At 50.0% G+C, this 20,094-nt stretch overlaps 1 protein-coding gene across 2 annotated transcripts in view; it reads left to right on the plus strand.

The window, feature by feature from the left end:
• Positions 1 to 20,094, plus strand: part of LOC144169090 (alcohol dehydrogenase [acceptor]-like) — a 265,828-nt gene that overhangs the window by 175,810 nt on the left and 69,924 nt on the right. For both annotated transcript variants that reach the window (XM_077698098.1, XM_077698097.1), the window contains exons 5-6: positions 9,362 to 9,486; positions 9,684 to 9,851. In XM_077698098.1, the coding sequence (XP_077554224.1) occupies positions 9,362 to 9,486; positions 9,684 to 9,851 (293 nt within the window). The remainder of the gene's footprint in view (positions 1 to 9,361; positions 9,487 to 9,683; positions 9,852 to 20,094) is intronic.

Consider the following 20,094-nt stretch of genomic DNA (forward strand, 5'->3'; position numbering starts at 1 on the left):
GGCCTCGTAACCTGGAGAAACACTGGGCTAAACTTGGGCAGTGATCACTACATTATTGAGATGATCCTCCCTACCAGCCAGACCCCCGCACGCGGGAGAGGAGTACGCCAACACCGGGTCACGGACTGGCCTCGCTTCCGCACCATCATGCAGGATGCGTCTGTAGGGGATATCACCTCCATCGATGCGTGGACCGAGTCACTGAAGAAGGCGGTCGAGGAAGCGACCGATACTGTCGAGACGAGCGAGGACACGCAGCAAATGGACAGCCGCCTGGCTCATATGCTGGAGGCCAGGAGGTCGCTACAGAACAAATGGAAGCGCCAGAGAGGCAATCGTAAGCTTCGCAAGAGGGTTGCGGAGCTGGGGAGAGCCATCGAGCGGTACAGCAAAGAGCTGAGCGCCCAGCAGTGGCACGCGGTCTGTAATGCCGCGGACGGGCAGCTGCACACCGGGCGAACCTGGAAGCTCCTGCGTCACCTCCTCGACAGCACTTCCACCCCAGGGTTTCAACAACACAGGCTCTCGCAGATCACGGCCACTACCGTCAAGTCGATCGGCGAACGAGAGACCGTGAGAAAGATTAACGAAAAGTACCTCCCACGCACGGCGACAGAGAAACATGCTGACTATTGCGGCACACCCAACCCAGGCCTCGACAGTTGCATCGAGGAATGGGAGGTGCGGGCAGTACTGCAGGAGTTGAACTGCAAATCGGCGGCGGGCCCAGACCTCGTACCAAACAAAGCCCTACGCAACCTGAACGACGGGGCGATTGCCGACCTCACCCGGTACTACAACCGCTGTTGGCTAGACGGGAAGCTGCCCCAGCAATGGAAGACCGCGCGTACCGTGCTGATCCCCAAGCCGGGCAAGCCACCAAACATCGACAACCTGCGCCCGATCTCCCTCACGTCCTGCGTGGGGAAGATCCTGGAACACGTACTAAAGAACAGATGGCAACGCTACCTGGACTCCAAAGGCCTCTACCCCGAAACCATGCTGGGGTTCAGGGAGAGGCTCAGCACACAAGACGCCATGCTAATGCTGCGACACGAGATAATCGACAGACCCGTCCACTCGCAAGACAACAGGGCGGTGCTGGGCCTCGACCTACAGAGCGCCCTCGATAAGGTGAAGCATTCTGCTATCCTGGCGCAGGTGTCTAGCCTCGGCTTGGGCCAGCGCTCGTACGACTACATTCGAGAATTCCTGACTGGGAGAACTGCGAAGATCCAGGCGGGGGACCTACAACTGGAACAACGAGAGCAGGGCAGCGTTGGCACGCCGCAGGGCTCGGTCATCTCGCCCCTGCTATTCAATCTCGTTATGATCGGCGTCGCCCACAAGCTGCTCTCGGAGGTCCCGCAGGTCCGCCACAGCATCTATGCGGACGACAGCACGCTATGGGTCCCCAGGGGGAGCGACGGTCACATCGAGGACACGCTGCAGGCGGCCATCAATACCATAGAGGACCACCTCGACGGCACTGGCCTCGTGTGCTCTCCACAGAAGTCGGAACTACTAGTCATTCCTCCGCCTGGCAGGAACCGAAAGCAAGCGCTTGTCGGCGCCGAGGGAATTACCCTCCGCACGAGGGACGGCACAGTCATACCGAGAGTGCAGGTACTCAGGGTCCTCGGAATGCTTCTGGAAGCCAGCAGCGGCAATACTGCCACAGTGAACCGGCTGAACACCAAGATTGGGGCAGCCAGCCGCCTCATAAAGAGAGTGGCGACGAGACACCGGGGCATGAGAGAAGCAAGCTTGCTTCGGCTAGTGCAGTCGGTTGCCATTAGCCACGTCGCGTACGTGGGGCCTTCCACGTGTGGAAGGTCCAAGAGCGAGAACGAATCAATGCGGCAATACGAAAGGCTTACAAAGCGGCCCTGGGTCTATTGGACTGTACCAGCACGGCAAGGCTCTTGGAGCTGGGCGTTCACAACTCCATGGAAGAGATTGCCGAGGCGCAAAGGACCGCGCAACTGGAGCGACTCTCGACCACCAGAACGGGCAGGAACATCCTCGCCCGGCTGGGACTCGATGGGCGAAGTGCACCTAGTGAGGCGGTTATGCTACGAGAGACGGAACATGCGCTCCCGTCGAGGACCCTGCAAAGACTGAGGGTAACGCCTCTACCTTGCAACGTCAACCCCAACTACAACCCGGAAAGACGTGCGGCAAGAGCGAGAACCCTTACGGACACGTACGCTAGCGACACCGGCGCGCTCTTCGTGGACGCGGCACGGTACGCCGGATCAAGAGACAAGTTCGTGGCGGTGGCGGTAAAGGCCACCACCGGGGAAATCTACAGCGCGTGCAGTGTGCGAGTGCGATCGGCGCAGCAAGCTGAGGAAGCGGCAATAGCGCTCGCCCTTACGAACCAGAGGTGTTCCACGGTGTTGAGTGACTCCCGCTCTGCCATCAGGAGCTACGCCCGCAACCGTGTGTGCAAAAGTGCAGTGAAAATATGTGAAGTGCAGTGCCGGCCACCTACCTTCGGTGGTTCCCGGCGCACACCCCCGCGACCAGCGGCCCGCACCCCAACCGCAACGAGACGGCGGACGCCGCCGCGCGTGCTCTCACCCACCGCGCGGAGGCGGCCGGAGGGACGGGCCCGCTGAACGCCTCCGAGGAACCGCACGAAGGCCGAACCGGGGGGCGTGTGAGTGGCGGTGTGGTGCGTGCAGCGAGTGCGAGTGTTCGGTGTAGCGAAATGTCGGGCCCCAGTGAGGTGAGCGAGGACGAAGAGAAGGCGGACCCGCTGCTGGGATACGCCGATATGTTGGTCTGGTACCGTGCCGGTCGCCAGACCATGCCACCGCCTCATCCAAGACTCACGTGAGAGCAGGCAGTGCGGTTTAGGCAGCTGCAAACCAACTCTGTGCTCACGCCAGCGCTGGCGCGCTACGTGTGCCCGGAGGTGTTTGACAGTGAGCAGTGCAGTGTGTGTGGAAGTACAACAGCGACTCTTACCCACATTCTCTGGGACTGCACTACGGACCTGTGTCCACCCGGGTCACACCCGGGGGGCTTACCGACGGACGTGGTGTGGGCTATGCAGTCAAGAGACTATGAAGTGCAGTTGCAGGTAGTCCAGCGGGTCGAGGCGGCTCTCGCCCGGCAATCCCGAGGGCGGGCTGATGCCGCGCGGGACCGAGGGATGCGAGCCCTGGGGACCGCCCGTGGTCCGCCCGGCCCGAGTGGAGGTCGGGGGGACACCGCGCCTTGACGACAGTCATAGAATAGTCGGGCTGTGGGCGATCCTGCGTGGTCCGCCTGCAGCCTCCGTAGGATTTTTGATCCAATAAAGTCGATTTCTCTCTCTCTCTTCAACCACGCAGTTGTTCGCCTTTCTTATAAACAAGCAACAGCCTGCAGAAGTTCCAGCCGCATGACTAACGCACACGTAATACGCATCAAGAAAAGGTTGCACCATGGTGTCTGTAGGCTGCTCGGATTCAATTTTAGTTTCTTGTACGGCTAGCAAATCAATTTGCGTTTCCTCCATTAGCTTCCGAAGCTGAAATTGACGCTTCCTTGAACCGAGTCCTCGTACATTTAGCGTCGCTACTTGGAGGGGCGTATCGGCTGTCACCGATAATGAGTTACACACAAACACCATGATTAACATTTTAGCGGGAAACACAAGACTCAGTGCTTCTTAAAACGCTTCGCGGACTGTGACCACGGTTGGTGCGATTCAAACTCGCCCTTTTTTGTTGATATTTTCCATTCCTTCTCTAGGCGGGCGAGACGTCGCTCTTCGCTCAATGTCGCATCCCGGCGTCGCTTTGCTGACTCGTCTCGACGTCCGGTGTTCTGTGCCTTCGTGCCCTCGTCCTCCGTCAGATACTCTCCGCTATGCAGTGTCCGTGTGGAACCACATGAGTGCTGGCTCACTGCGTCGTCGTCTTCCGCGCTGTCTTCGTGCTGCTGCTCGATGGGTGCGTCCTCCTTAGTGGCCTCGGCTGTACTTGCAACCCCGTCGCTGGTCTGTGGCTCCAGCTGTGACCCGTTGGCGGTTTGCTCCTCGCTTACTTTTGCAGTGTCAAGGGGCGTTTGGTCGCCAGCCCCGTTCACTCGGTTTACGTCGTTCTCCGTCGCTGCCGCGGCCAAAGCTGCCGACGCCGCTGCCATCTCCGCTTCTTCGTCGTCCATGACTTCAGTATGTACTTCTGGTTCATCAGCAGGGCCGGTGACATTGGCGTAGGTCCTTACACATTCGTCTGACAGGTGACCAAAAAGCTTACACTTCGAGCACCTCGATGTTCGGCACTCTTTTCGCATGTGTCCTCTACGTTTGCACCGCAGACACTGAGGCGCACGACCCGGCACGACGACAAGAACGGAGGCTCCGTAGAACTTGAACAGGTGGGGCAAATCGTCGGTGGTGAGGTCCTCACGCAGAGTCATGCGGACGAGGCGTGTCGTCGACTCCGCAGTCTCAAAGCCGGCTGCCCCCCATGCGTCTTGGCGAACGTCCTTCACTTCACCAAACTCTGTGACCCTGCGTATCGAGGCATCCGGAACGTGAAAGGGTACCCAGTGTAGCTTGATGGTAACTTCTTGTTGAATGGCGTCTGTGACGGCGCAGTAACGCCCCTTCACTTTCAGTCCTCCCGCGTCCACCAGCCGTTGGCGTGCCTCCGGTGTCTTCAGCTTTATCAGCCAGACATGGCCCATTTGAAAGGGCCGTATTCCCGCGATGTCCTTGAGCAAGCCCATTTCTTGTAAAGGCGTGCGAAAGTGCTCAATCCGGTATGGTCTCCCACCAAGGTCACAGTGAAGCATTAAAAAAGCTTTCATCGAGTCTTCCGACGATATCGTCGGCAGCAAAAACCTGTAGCCCGAAGGCGCAGAGGGAAACCGTTCCCCGCGGCCGGACATGGCCGCTGAAACGCCTGGCGCGGAGCCAGCCATCCGCACGTCCATTCGCTGAGCGCGCTGAAAGAACGTTCGAAAGAACTAATCGTAGTAATCTTTTTAGAAAGCTCAAAGGGGGTGGGCTAGCTTTGCCCCATCTCTTTTTAAGACAGGTTGTGTCGCGTTTTTTTGTTTTGCGGGACCAGTCTAACCCTTTCCTGCGAACTTTTATGCAGTTTGCTTTGGGTGATGCTTTGCCTGACTTTCTGGTTACTTCTGCTGTTGTGACTCGTTACAGCGTCAGTCGTTTTTTGAAGGAAGTGGTTTTTTCTTATCAGTTTCTCACGGCACGCTCCTCGCGTGATTTTCTTTCTTCCGTGACACGTAAAAAATTGATGGGGGATTTGATCGAAAGTTTATTTCCCGAACCCTTGTATCGCTCTATTTACAATGCTGGCCCAGGTCAGGATGTCTTGAAGAGAGTTAAGAAAATGCCAGTGCCGGGGGGAATTAAGACTTTCTTCTTTAAGATGCACACAGAAACACTTACGGTTATGACGTGGATGGCGGCCAAGGAGCTCTTCTTGCCGTGGGGTGCGGACTGTTCGCTCTGCAGGAAACCAGAGAGTATTGAACACGTATTCCTGGACTGCTGGGACGCAGTTTTTTTTTTGGGATGTCCTGCAGCACACTTTAAAAAAAGAACTGCCTTTGACACCCCATGGAATTCTATACCTCGCTATAGGTCCAGATGTTTTGCCCTACGACCTGTTCTTCCTCCTGGGCCTACATGCTATATGGAGGAGCCGTATGGATGTACGTAATGCAGATGTAAATGCTCGATCTGTATGTTGTTATTTTGTAGAAAGCATATGTAAATTACGCGAGGTGTTCCACAGAGCAGGCTATGATGAAGAAATATTGTCTCTAATGACTTGGCTGTCATGAAAGTACATTTCTTTTAACTGCTCGCTCAAAGCGATGCAGTCCCCCCTTTTTTCCTTCTGTCCTTTCTTGTTTTATCAGTCATTGTGGCTGGTATTGTTGTATTTGTTTTGTCGTTTTCGGCAATAAAGAAAAAAAGCCGCGGTGGCTCAGTGGCTAAGGCGTTGCGCTGCTGAGCACGAGGTCGCGGGTTCGATTCCCGGCCTCGGCGGCCGCTTTTCTGATGGAGGCGAAAAGCAAAAACGCCCGTGTGTACGACATTTCGGCGCACGTTAAAGATCCCCAGGTGGTCAAAATTAATCCGGAGCCCTCCACTACTGCGCCCCTCATCGCCTGCGTTGCGTCGGCGCGTTAAACCCCGCAATCAATCAATCAATCTGTAGATTGTTGCCTTCTAACTGGACTCCACTGTTATTGGTCGGAAATGGTCATGTCTTGTTCAGAAGGATGGGGTGTGTGTTGGTTTGTGAGTTGCCGTGCCTTGAGCAATATTTTTTTAGGTATGGTCGGCCTAGAAGGCATAGCCAAAAAAGAGTTCCGATGCGTGGACGATTTTCTAGTTTTTATTGAAGGCGGGAACTACGAGAGGCACATAGTTGACGCGTTAAACATTTTCAGACAGAAGAGCTGCGGACTAAGCTTCACCCTGGAAGTTCCTGAAGGGAAATGATTCCAGTTTTTTAGATCTTCGGTTGACAATTACGCCGGACCATGTGTGTTAGCGGTACAAACCGAGGTCAGAGGAGCCTTTGCTGAGCTACCACTCAGGGTACTCCAGGTTGATAAAAGACGGTATTGCTACGCCAAGCATTAATGCCGTTGTGTCGAAGTCGTGTCACCACGGCAATCAAGACACCAGGCCTGAGCAAATGCGAAGGCTGCGAGCGGCTGCCTACCTTGAGCCTGTCGTGTGCAGTGGATGGCAAAAAGGCCTACGCAAAGTAAAAATATGTAAACAAGACAAAGTAATCGATGAAAAAACACGGGAAAAACGACCGGCCATTATACCGCACATGCATCGCTTGTCACTGAGCTTAAAAATGTGTCATCAAGAGATTAGGTGTGCGGGGTCTTTTCTGAAACAAGAAATTAGGTAGCATCGGCCCGGCATTCGCAAACAGGGCGCAGATGAAAAAAAAGCGAATGGATGCGGCGTGAAACACGCCGCCCCTTTTGTTTTGTGTGCAACAGAGATCGTCTACAACCTCCCTGTTTCGTGTGGCCGCGAGTAGATAGACCAGACGAGTCGATGCCTGAACGTGAGGTTAAAAGAACATGAGTGGGCGCAGGGAAAGGGTGTGGAGTCACACCTATCACTGTATTGCACAGAATGTTGGCGTGCGCCTAGGTTGAAAGACACCGCAGTAACCGCAAGACAAAGAAAACAGCTTACTGGAGAAAAAATTGAAGCATTCCACGTAGCAAGAAATGACGATTGCCGCGTAAGCCACCCGTCAATTTCATGACGCAAAAAAAAAGTGAAATAAATTCATGCTGTTGGTGCGCGATAAATGACGAACGGTATCACGAGCGGTGTTTTCTGGTGCGCGCAAAGGTTATAAGCTGAGTCCTAATTTTGATTGTGGTTTTTTAGCATTTGTGTTGCGTTACGCATGCATAGCGTCGGTGAGTTGGCTTGCTTGTGTGTATCTCCCCAATAAAGATTAGTCGAGAGACAGCGTTTGTGGTGTCTATTCCGTACCCGCGTTCCGTTCTTTTTGCTCTGTACAAAATGAACGTATTCCGACTCGCCCAAATTTCCGCCTTGATGGATATGGCACCCATACGGGTTCATAAACGTCTTTGTTTCAGAAAAAGCTCTACTAAACTGTCTCGCAAGGTCATTTTCAGCGTTACAATGACCTTCACCAGCTGTGGCGCAAGTGTCGCAGGTGTGATGTCACGCCACATGATCCAAGGCGGACAGGCGACGCCACTGCACTCTCTCATAGCTTCGTCGATTTGGCACAACGTGAATAGGCGAGAGTTTAAGAGCGCGTGGTTCTTTAGTGTCGCCATTTATGGCGCGCTGGCTCGCTATGAATGCGTGCGTGCGCACAACTGATTCCTACATGTGTGTAGCCAAAGTTATGTATTAGCCGAACTCCCATTTTCTATCTACTCACGGACCATAAACCGTCTTGGTCAGCATTAAAAACACACACATTATAATGATTGCCATGGCACGTAGTTCATAAAGCGTGCGAATAGTCTTTGCAAAACCAACCGAAGCAGCACTTCTGCTCCTGATAGCTAGGCGTACAAGTGTTAAACCTGACCAATGTTTACTTGGTGCGAGACTATTTTTTCCGCACCTAATACCCTATATGACACGCGTTCATGAAACCTGAGACAAAAAAAAAATTCCAGTTTATCAGTTGGCCTAACAAAAAATTCTGAAGCACACACCTGGGCTGCAACGTCTCACGTTTGCGAGTGAATTTGTTAGCAGTATACGAAATTTTAATACTTGCGTTTCAATTACTTAAAGTTTCTACCGGCTCTCAGTATGTCAGAATATCTCACCATATGTAAGGAAGTGGCATCGCCGAGAAAGAGCAGAAGTAGCTCCCATTGGTTTTTATATCGGATGACACTCTACAGAACGTCATAAAACAAGAAAGGAACAAAAAAAGTCTGTATGTTGCAAAACAAAAACAAGCATTTTGCAAGCCTCACTGTTTGGCTCCAAGAAAATTATTTTTCCTTTTAATACTTTTACTGTTTTCTCACCGAAGCTGAACCTAGTCATTTATCACGCCTAAAAGTACGATATTACTTAGCTTAGACCACGTGAGTATTTTTAACTTGTGCCGAAATAAAGTGTGTTTTTCCAGGTCACAGTAAAAAGCCGGGTTAGGGTCTGTCAGGTTAGGCATGTAAGGCTTAATTTAGTTTTGGATTTCGTTAAGGTTAGGTTACGTTGAGTTTAGGTTTTCTTAAGTTATGCAATGTTACTTTGAAACAGCCTTTCTAGGTAGGTGATGCGACTGAATGTCCTGAAGACAGGCTCTCTCATGCCGAAATATCGACCCACAATCATTTTTTGTTTTTTACCTCAGAGATAAATGGCCGCCACTGTCCACAATTCCACCCACGTGCTCGTGGTTAGCAGCGCGAAAGCGTAGCCAGTGAGCAACCTCACCGGGTTCCTCGAAGCAGTTGAAAGCAATTGTATATGATATTAAATCTCCATTTTTAAGCTCTTTTACAGTGTCAAAGGGTAGCATATATTACAGTAGGTTCTCTAACCTCCCTTTCATATCACGCAAACAACGACTTTAGTGTTTTTCTGTTGTAATTATTCCAGTACATACGGATACCAGTTCCAGAATTGGACTTAAGCTTAGAAGCGCAACCTTGTACAAATGCACCATGTTTCATCACCCTTAAAAAAAAATGTCAGCTCTTGAGACAAAAAAACTGGGTTTTGGAATGTCATTCTATAACTACAAGTGGTCAACGGCCCGCTTCACAAGATAAAATGCCTCTAAAATGTGAGCTCCTGTATTTAAAAGTACGTTTTAAACTTACTCTTTGTTCTTTTTAGGCTTTTCGAGAGTGCAGAGGAACGCAAAGGACGGAGAACGCTGGAGCTCGAGTCGAGCATTCATCACTGACGATGTTCGGTGCAGAGTAAATCTCCACATATCCCTTCACTCACATGTGACAAAAGTAAGATGTCTCCTCATTGTTGAGTTTTTAAAGCTTCCCTTCCACTTGAACAGCAACTATAGAATATACATGAGATTTAAAAGTATGGGTGCATATTTTTTACGAAGTGGGGTAGTTTTCTCCTTCGAGTACCGCTTCACTGACAGGAGAATGTGTTTATTTTTGTCGCTCATTCTATGAATCATTTTCTTTTCTAGATCTTAATCGAAAACAAAACCGCCATCGGGGTTCAATATCAGCACAACAAAAAGATTCTAAACGTAACGGCCACGCGGGAAGTTATACTGTCTGCCGGCGCCATCGGATCGCCGCAGCTTCTCATGCTTTCTGGAATTGGACCAGCGGAGGATTTGGGACGCCTAAATGTAAGAATGCTACTTTTTGTATTATTTGTATTTTGTATTTGTATTTGTACTATTTGTAATATTTATATACTATTTGTATTTGTATTTGTAATATTTGTACTATTTGTATTTTGTATTAAATGGAGGCGTTGTCGAAGAACTTTTACTGCGAAGCAGTATACCTCTAACCTGCCAAGAAAATTCTCGTCTCTGCGTCAGCACAAAACTCTCAGGCTCCTACTGAATATACAATGAAGACCCGCCGCGGTGGCTCAGTGGCTAAGGCGTTGCGCTGCTGAGCACGACGTCGCGATTTCCGGCCGCGGCGGCCGCTTTTCTGATGGAGGCGAAAAGCAAAAACGCCCGTGTGTACGAGATTTCGGCGCACGTTAAAGATCACCAGGTGGTCAAAATTAATCCGGAGCCCTCCACTACGGCACGCCTCATCGCCTGCGTTGCGTCGGCGCGTTAAACCCTTCAATCAATCAATCAATCAATCAATCAATCGACTATACAATGAAACATCCCAGGCTACTGCTGGCTACTCCATACACCCAGGTTACACAAACTACTTGTCCCACTAAGGATCGAGCCTCGGCCCGAATAGACAAACGGAGCGAGAGCCCGTCGTCTCAATGACTAATCTACGCCCTTTTTTTTTCTTTATTGCCTGACTTCGACAATACAAACACCCACAACAAAACGCTACATTGACAAAAACTGCTAGCCGACACTAGAGTAGCACATAGGTGGCTAAAATTGTTTCATGCTTGTTAATGTCTTCATCACAGACAACCATTGTGGAGGCTCAGGATGAGCCCTCCATAATTCAATATACAACCGAATGGGCTAAGAAGAATACTCCTTAGGGCGTTTGACATCAACATCCCGATAGCGTATGGCCATAGGCGACTTCTAAAAGCCGTGCAGAGCCAGAACCATGAAGACGTCGTACGGTACACCGTCACGACTTTCCATGGGTAAGAACCTGATTCTGCGTGCGTCTAGAGGGAGATATTTCTTTAATGTGCGCTGAAGCACGTCCCAGATGAAGACCCCATCCCAACGCTCTAAAAACACATGTTCGATTGACTCGGGTTTTTTGCATGGGCAACACAGAACGCCCCATGGAAGGTACAAACCCTTCTCGTTCTTCCACGTCTTTGCGGGCAGCACGTCAGTGTGAAGTTTGAAGAAAAATGTCTTCACCCATGGTGGTGTCGCAATTATTTTGGCACACTTATGCACATCCTCTCCTGGCCCTGCGCGGTACATTGATCTGTACAATGGCCGAGGTAATACAATATCTGCAAGTTCATGGTACAGTCTGCAAGTACATGGTACTTGACTTGCAGAAACACTTCACGGAAATCACACCTGGGTGCGCCAACTGAAAAACACGTAGTTGAAACAATAAAGTCAGGCAGTGACCTAGCTAGCTTCGTCTGAGAAGCAGTGCGAAAGAAAGGTTCCTGTAGGTCACGCAGTGACAAAAAACGATTGACCACCTGCCGCAAAAGCAATTGCGAGAGCGAAAGGCCTCCGAGGCGCTGTTATGACCGGATTGCGGACCCGGCGCACCCAAGCACGGACCTCGACGCTGATTAGCGCGTTCGTCGGTATCGGATCATGCCACGTGTCCATCCGCATTGAATACAGAGGTTCATCAACCCTGTGCGATCCGCGTCCCTTCCCCTCTGAGTGACTTCAGCGGAAACGAGCAGGCGTGTCCGGGCCCGCGACTTCCTGAGCCATCCCCGCCCGGGCGATTCTGATGAAACAGCAGAGACCACTTTGAATGTGCGGGCCGTAAAATCGGTCATCGGCGAGGAGCATCAATCAAGCACCCATGCGCGCCTCGTACTGAAGAGGAAGGTCTTCCCGTACCAGCTCCGCCATCGCAATCTTTCCCTCGTGGTCGCGTGGGAAAGAAACCAGAACGGCTTCGGGCAATGGTGGTGCTGACGTGCGTGAGATTGTGGGTCAGTGATTGGACCAGACATTTGGGAGTGTAATTCCCTAGCAAACTCTAGGGACTTTTGCTTGAACAAAAAGGCGGTGTTGCGAGCCGCCAAGTGCTGCCCTTGGAGTCGCTCCTGGGGTTGCTTCAGTTGCAGTTGCTGTTCAAGCACAGCACCCAAACTTGTACTGCTTATGTAAATACGTATATAAAGTTTTTTCTCCTTCATCAGCAAGCATCGGTGTCTTGATCAACGTATCCGGTCACCAGTTACGCTACGAAGATAGATTCCCGAACCCCGGAATCGCAACAACTTGTGAACGGGGTGGGATCTGACCGCGCAAGTCACAACAACTGGTGTGAGCGGTGGGATTAGGCCCCCCGGAGTCGCAACAACAGATGGGAGTGGTGGGATTAGACCAGCCGGAGTCCCAACAGCGCATGTGCTAAAACAGGTTCGCGAGGCAAGTTTTTTCTCTAGTCATCTTCAAAACACACTCAAAAAACACGGTGGAGTGCCTGTATGTTCTCACGCGAATAGTGCAATACCTGTAGAACATACCATAGTTTACTCATAAAAAACACATTGCACACTGAGGCTCTCGCAAACATTGAAAGACCAGTGCCTTTTTTATTTTTCGGTCTTTTCGCGCAGTTCGACAGCGTGCCTGCACCAATAAGGGTCACTATAGGCATAATTTTCTAAAAGCACTCCTAGGCAGTTCGCTGGCGTCGTCTGCAAGATTAGACACTCGAGCACATCCGGAGCCTTGTCCCAGTGGCCATGGCAAAAAATTCAATCATTTATGCCAATTAATGCCACTGGCACCATAATTGCAAAACAACTTGAGGGTGATTAAGCAATGCTTATGCTACTCCTATCAACGCAAAAAGCGCTATATCATCAGCGTACGCGGAAATCCGCACCTCGCATGACTCCAGGCGAAATTCACTGACGCTTTCACTCCGAACTATACTCACACAGAACGCTTCAATATATACACAAAAAAGCAAAGGAGACAAAGGGCATCCTTGACACACGCCTCGTTGCACTTGAATGGATTTACTCAGCCTGTTATTAACGGCTACATTTGTGTAGCACCCTCTATAGGCCATGCGAATACACCCTTGAGAATAACAGCACCAACGTTGACGTGTGCTAACACTTCCGGAAAAAGTTCTTGTGACACCTGGTCAAACGCTTTCTCCAGTAGTATCTGGAGCATTGCTACGGCACCTTTCAGGCTGTCAGAACACTCGAGTACTTCGGGCGTGTGAATGTTAGTGACCATTGACTGCCCTTTTATACGGCGTGTCTGGTGCGGTCCCACAATGTCCTTTGTGACAGTCTGCATTCGCCTGGCAAGCAGAATTATTAAAATCTTATAGTATATATTACGTACACTAATTTGGCGATAACCTGAAATTTACTTCATCCTAGCCTCGTCCTCCGATTTCGGAATGAGCACAGTGTGGGATACCCGAAAGGAAGGCGGAAGTGTCGCATGGTGATAAGACTCGGTGAATACCTTTCATAACACTGGGCTAAAATCATCTTTAAACATTTTATAGACGACTGCGCTCAGAACATCAGGGCCCGGCGTCTTGCCTGGCCTCAACTTGTTTATACTGTGAGTGTTTATTGGTGTCTTGGTTCATAAGAGGACTCATGGACTAAATTAATTTCTGTTCGCTAGTTGGACAGTCTTTCACCTGCACATACCCATTATAATCATCATTTGCGGACAATCATCATCGTCGGGCCTCGTTCTGCGGAGTCACCGGGTTCCCTGCGAGCTAAGTAAAGCGGCGTGCCTTAGAATTACCGTTCCCTTGCTCCAGTCTGCTTTTGTCTTACAAGTGGTACAGGTGCGGGGTATCGATCCCCGTACCTCTTGCTTTACCAAAACAGTAATATCCATTTCTGGGTACACGGAAGAGTTTTTGTCCAAACAGGGCAGCAAGCGCATAAATTCTTTAAATGTCTTTCTTTCTACGTCATGACGGGAAAACTTCCCGTAATAGCTACAGAAAGCTTTTTCAATGTTTGCGTGGTCGTTATACAAGACCCCTGCATTTTCTATTTCGACTATAGCGTCTCTGTGGGCATACTTTTTTCCAGAACTGAAAGCTCTTTTGGTCGGTGCTGTACCTAACAGAAAACGTTCCGCTCTCGCCCGGACCAGCGCTCCGTGGTTGTCGTTCCTTGTGGATTACCTCGAGCTGCGCTTTGAGCGTTCTAGTGTCACCTTCAAACATACCAGGCGACTTGCATTCTTCTTTTTATAAGCACATCCAGGCTACTGCGAAGCAAGGCTTCTCGTCCTATCGCCTTATTTTTCATGACACCTCATCTTTCCAGTGCTTTCATTTGAACTTGCTATTTAAAACTTTCCCATTTAAAAACCTGGTTCATGTCACCTCCAGTACAAAAGATCTCTTGTGCGCATGCGTTGACCATGCCAAAGAAGACTTAATTTTGCAGCAGTTTGTTATTTATCTTCCAGAGACACAAAGAACAGGCATTTTGACGTTTTCCCTCCGTCCCAAGTGTTACGAACACAAGGCAGTGATCGCTGAAAGAAACAGAAATCACTTGATAATCGTCGAATGCAGCAACAAGATCTAACGACAGATGCACTCGGTCGAGACGCGCGTGACTGCAACCCTGAAAGTACGTATAGCCAACTGTGCCAGCAATGCTCATTCTATCACCTACATCTGCCAGGGCGAAGTCGGCGACTATCTCGTTTAAAACCGCCGTACTCGCATCTCTAAAAATGCCAGGCTACTTTAATCCCTCGCGGAACACACACAATTGTAGTCGCCTAGTGACACCAAGAGACGCTCTGTTATTACACCACGTTTTTAAATCTTCGAAAAAAAAATTTCCTTTCAGCTGCTTTTGCTGGACCATAAACACAAATGGCATGTCAGTCATGTTATCAGAACTGAAATTCACAAACAACAAACCGCGCCGATTCCTATGCGATGACGGTATATAGGGTCACCGCTAGGCAACGCCGTCTTAACAGCGCTCAACCCCATGAGAATCGCACGGCGTGTGAGACGCGAACGTCGTAGCGCGAAGCAAAGGGCCGCACCATACAGTAGGTCTCGTCCTCCCCCTCAACCTTGGTTTGCTGCAAGGCCATGATGTCGATATTTTCTTCTTCTAGTAGGCGCCTCCGATCAGCAAGACCCCTCACATTAAACGTGGCAATGCGCATAGGCTTGCTTAAAACCATATTTAAAGATGGACCAGACCTACCACGCAGCACTTACATTCAAACCTTTGAAGAAAAAAAAAGACACTCCACATATGCCTCAAACATCCCCACCCCCCACACACACACGAGACATGACAAAAGAAAAACCTAAAGACTCCATACAGCCAAACAAGCTCAAAAGAGAACACTTCATTGTCTCTAAAGGCTGCGTTAACTCCAAGAAACCTCCCCGACCCCCAACCCTAAACAAAAACGTAAGGGCGGTCGAACACTCAATATAATCAACTGCTCAGTTCCATTCAGTACGTTCGCGCTTCAGAAAAAATGGCTAGCAAATACGACACTCCCTAATGCGATGTTGGGGCGCAGAAGCAGTGCGCTTGGGCAGCTCTCACTCGTGTGTTCTCTCGACGGCAGTGACGATGAGCTCGGTCTGGGCGGTGCGAAGTGCGCCTCAGTAAGGGACTGCGAACTGGGTCTTAAGCGAACGCACATCATAGTCACACGCACGGCCCCCTCACGTTTTCGCCAAGTGTCCACCGTCGAGTGCCTCGTGCGGGCACAGCATACTGCTTCCTCCCCTCCTTCCCGCGCGCACACTTTCGGAGAGCGCTGACTCGCGCTGCTACAGTGAACCGTCCGCCCTTCCCAGTTCCGCGACACTCTTCTCCTTTGCTTTATTTCACTCGTCGGTCTTCCCATCGTTCGCTTTTTCTTTCAATCATTGGTCTTCCCATCGCTTGCTCGGTCACGACGACCGCGACTGCGGCTCAGCCCAGAGACAGGCGACAAAGGGCTGCGCCCTAAAATTGGCTGCAATCTACGCCGTGACGATGGTTGGACTACGAAGCTGTAAGCAACACCCACAACGATTACCCGTGCGGCGCCACTTCAATTCCCACACGTGTCTCTACAAAGAGTGAAATCAGAAACTCTGGCAGCCGTTTCCTGGGATTCGCGGTGGCGGGGTCCCGAAAGCAGCAGCGTCGGCAGAAACAAAACGGAGAGGAGCGTCTTTAGAATTCTGAGGAGGGGGTGGCACGCCCAGCTATGGTGTCATTTCTCTCACTGCCTTGCCCTCACTCTTGTTTCATGCGTCCCCTCCAAAAAGATCCCTCCTCCGGACAACCTCTAGATTGGCCATGCATTAGTACATAATTCTCGGAATTTCTTGATACTTTCCGTGTTACCGCGGGCATGCAGATGTACAGATGAAGGGAATAGCATACTTGATAAAGAACAGAGACAGCAAGAAACGTGTAGAAATCCCGTTCTGTTACCAGCCTGAAACTACTGTTTTCATGAAGGCTGCCTAAAGGGACCATGCAGAAAAATACAAGTTTGTTTTATTCGAAAGGTTTCGTGTTTTTAGTGCCCCAAGAGGTTTTACGGAAGCAAACGATGCTTTATTCACTCACAATCCAAACCACCGTCTTTCTCCCCGTCTTCACGTGGGGGCGTAGCTTCGGCAAGACGACGGGCTCTAGCTCGGCTTCTCTTGGAGCCCAGGTTCAATCCCTGGCGGTGCCAGTAGTTTGTTTGTGTAGCCTGGGCGTAGCCATTAGCCAGTAGTAGCCTGGGATGTTCTTTTGTGTAGCCAGTAGGAGCCTGGCAGTTCTCTACTGAAGCGCAAATGAAATTTTCTTGGTTGGTTAGACGTATACTGCTTCGCAGTAATAAAATAACGCAGCCACAAATCGTCAAACCTTGCTCTGAAGTAGTGACAGTCTAGACAAGTGGCATAAAAATGCGACGCATTAGTAGGCTAAGGCGTTGCGCTGCTGAGCACGAGGTCGCGGGTTTGATTCCCGGCCGCGGCGGCCGCTTTTCTGATGGAGGCGAAAAGCAAAAACGCCCGTGTGTACGAGATTTCGGCGCACGATAAAGATCCCCAGGTGGTCAAAATTAATCCGGAGCCCTCCACTACGGCGCGCCTCATCGCCTGCGTTGCGTCGGCGCGTTAAACCCCACAATCAGAAATCAGCGACGCATTAGTACGTAATTCTCGGCATTGCTTGATATTTTCTGTGTTACCGCGGGCATCCAGATGTAAAGCTGAAGGGAGTAGCATACTTCATGCAAAACAGAGACAGCCAGTAACGCGTAGGAATCCCGTTCCGTTACCGGGATGTAGGCGGTTGTGGTTATCACTGCAAAAAGACGCTGCGAAGTGAGCTACGATGATGAGACTGTTCAAACTTTTTCCGAGGTCATCAAAGAGGCAGTCATCATCATCAGCTTATCTACGCCCACTGAAGGGCAAGGGCCTCTGTCGTAGATCTCCAATTATCCCGGTCCTGCGCTAACTGCGAGAAATTTATCCCCGCAAACTTCTTGATCTCATGCGCCTATCGAACTTTCTTCCGCTCCCTGCAACGCTTGCCTTCTCCAGAGATCCACTCTGTTACCCTTAATGACCAACGGTAATCTTGCCTTCGCATTACATGCCCTGCCCACGTCCATTTCTTCTTAATTTCTACTTATAAGTTTTTAACACGTGTTTCCCTGACCCACTCCGCTCTTTTCTTGTCCCTCAATGTTGCTCCTATGACCTTCCGTTACATTGCTCACTGAGTCGTTCTCAATTTAAGTTGAACCCTCTTAGTGAGCCTCCAGGTTCCTGCGCCGTAGGTGAATACCGGTAAGATGCAGCAGTCATAATCTTTCTTCCTCAGGGACATTTGTAGGCTGCCATTCTTTATCTGAGAATGCCTGCCGAATGCACTCCACCCCATCCTTATCCTTCTAATTATCTCTGCCTCATGGTTGGGATCCAGGGTCACAACTCGGCCTTAGTAGATATATTCGTTTAACACTTCCCCTTCCTCGCCACCTATGCGGAATCAGGGTGCGGTGCGTCTACAGTTACCATCGTTCTCCATGGGGAAATCAGTAAAATACCTATAAGGAAGGGTGTCAGACAAGGAGACACAATCTCTCGAATGTTATTCACGGCATCTTTACAAAAAGTATTCAGAATATGTGATTGTGAACAGGTGGGAGTAAGGGTCAATGAAGAATACCTGAGTAACCTAAGATTTGCTGAAGACGTTGCCTGGCTAACTAACTCGGGGGACGATTTGCCAAGCATGCTTACCGCAGTGGACAAACAGAGTATAACCGTTGGCCTGAAAATTAATATGCAGAAAACTATAGTAATGATCAATAAACTCGAGAGCGCACAGCGGTTTGAAGGAGGAGCAGTAAATATACTTAAAAAAAATTCCCCGCATTTCCCCGAGGGGAAGAATGTGAAAGTGCGAATGCACGAGTTGAATTTGCGCGGTTCGGTAATGTTCGCGAAAGAGAGATCACACACACACACACACAACTACAAAGAAAGAAAGATGCATTTATTCACAGACACCTATTTGTGTTGTCGTTGTACGTGATTGCTAGAGCGGATCTCAGCTTTGAAATTTCGTGTCAGTACTCCTTTAAGCGGGTGCATTAGCCCTTCTCATGCCCGATTCCTGGCCAATCCCCCACGTGGGTATGTGCCATGTCAGCGGCCAGGCAGCGCGCGCCCATCTCCCCCCGTTGTCAAGGAAGACGAGGAGATTCCTGGCCAATCCCCCACGTGGGTATGTGCCATGTCAGCGGCCAAGCATCGCGCGCCCATCACCCCCCGTTGCCAAGGAAGACGAGGAGCGCGCGCACCCGCAGCTGTTGCTATGCGGACGGCGGCGGACGCTTCAGGCTCGCTTAAGAAGTGCATTCGCACTTAAAACCAATACTACAGTGTTTTTGCAGTGCCTACCAAATTTCATCTACCAGGCGGGCACGCGACATCCGTCATCAACGGCCACAAATACGAGCGAGCCGCATGTGAAAAGGGTTGCCCAGACGCTGCTTATCTCAAGCCCTTCCCCGAAAACGGTGCATCCCACAATACTTCCACCCTTTCATTTAGCTGCGTACTGGTTTTGCAAGCTTTACTTGAAGCCGCAGCCACTTGTTAATCCACCCCTATGTGGAGCAGTGACTGGCGCGTAGAAAATCGGGTCGCTGCGACTGTGTATATGAACCCGTCGGAGTGAGCTGTTTATATGTGGACGCGGCAGGAACTGGACTTGCTGCGACTATGTCGAAGCCATATAACAGTAGTTTACACGGCAATAGACAGTTGAGATTGTAGGGAATATGCCGGCCGCGGTTGCTCAGTGGCAATAGCGTTGTGCTTTTGAGCCCACGGACGTGTGCTGCTGGGCCCAAGGACCATAAAAATTCAATAAACGAGTTTTATGGGGTGTCCACGCAGTGCCCGGCTATTGGGCACCTCGCATATGCGCGCACTGATGACGGTATTTGACCTGTTACGTGTTTATAGCCATGTCATGAGCGAATGAGTTGAGGCATGTTTTTTGTATATTGTCGCGCTTGGGTACTGCTATTACTATAAGTACGGTTAGAACACTGTAAAATATACACCCCTAAAGGGAATTTTCACTTTCTAGAACTAACACCCCCATAAGCTAGCATAAAACGCAACGAAATATCCTTTTGAAAGGTGTATACTATACATTGCACTCTTGCACGCTAGAAAAAAAAACATTTAAAATCGTATTTTGTCTCTTGTACCACCCTTTGAATGGGTGTTTTCTTTTTGCTTTTTGCCCGCGTGTAAGAGTGTTAGTTATGGACAAAAAGTGTGTAAGTCAGTTTTGAGTGTGCAGGGGTTTTCAGCGAGGGAGATTGGGAAGAGATAATTATAGAAATACCCTTTTCAAGGGTGTATACAATACATTGCACTCTTACAAGCAAGAAAAAGAAAACCTCTTTGAAATCATATTTTGTCTTTTGTAACAGCCTTTAAATGGGTGTTTTTTTTTGTTTTTTGCTCGCGTGTAAGAGTGTTAGTTATGGACAAAAAGTGTGTAAGTCAGTTTTCAGTATGGGGAGATATGCAGGGAGGGAGATTGGGAAGAGATAATTATAGAAATACCCTTTTGAAGGGTGGATACTATACTTTGCACTCTTACACGCTAGAAAAAGAAACACCTTTTAAAATCGTATTTTGCCTTTTGTAACACCCTTTAAATGGGTCTTTTTTTGTTTTTCGCTCGAGTGTTAG

The sequence above is a fragment of the Haemaphysalis longicornis genome, unplaced genomic scaffold (assembly GCF_048455015.1).
Source record: "Haemaphysalis longicornis isolate Haplotype H1 unplaced genomic scaffold, Haemaphysalis longicornis Haplotype H1 scaffold_2, whole genome shotgun sequence".
NCBI lineage: Eukaryota > Metazoa > Arthropoda > Arachnida > Ixodida > Ixodidae > Haemaphysalis > Haemaphysalis longicornis.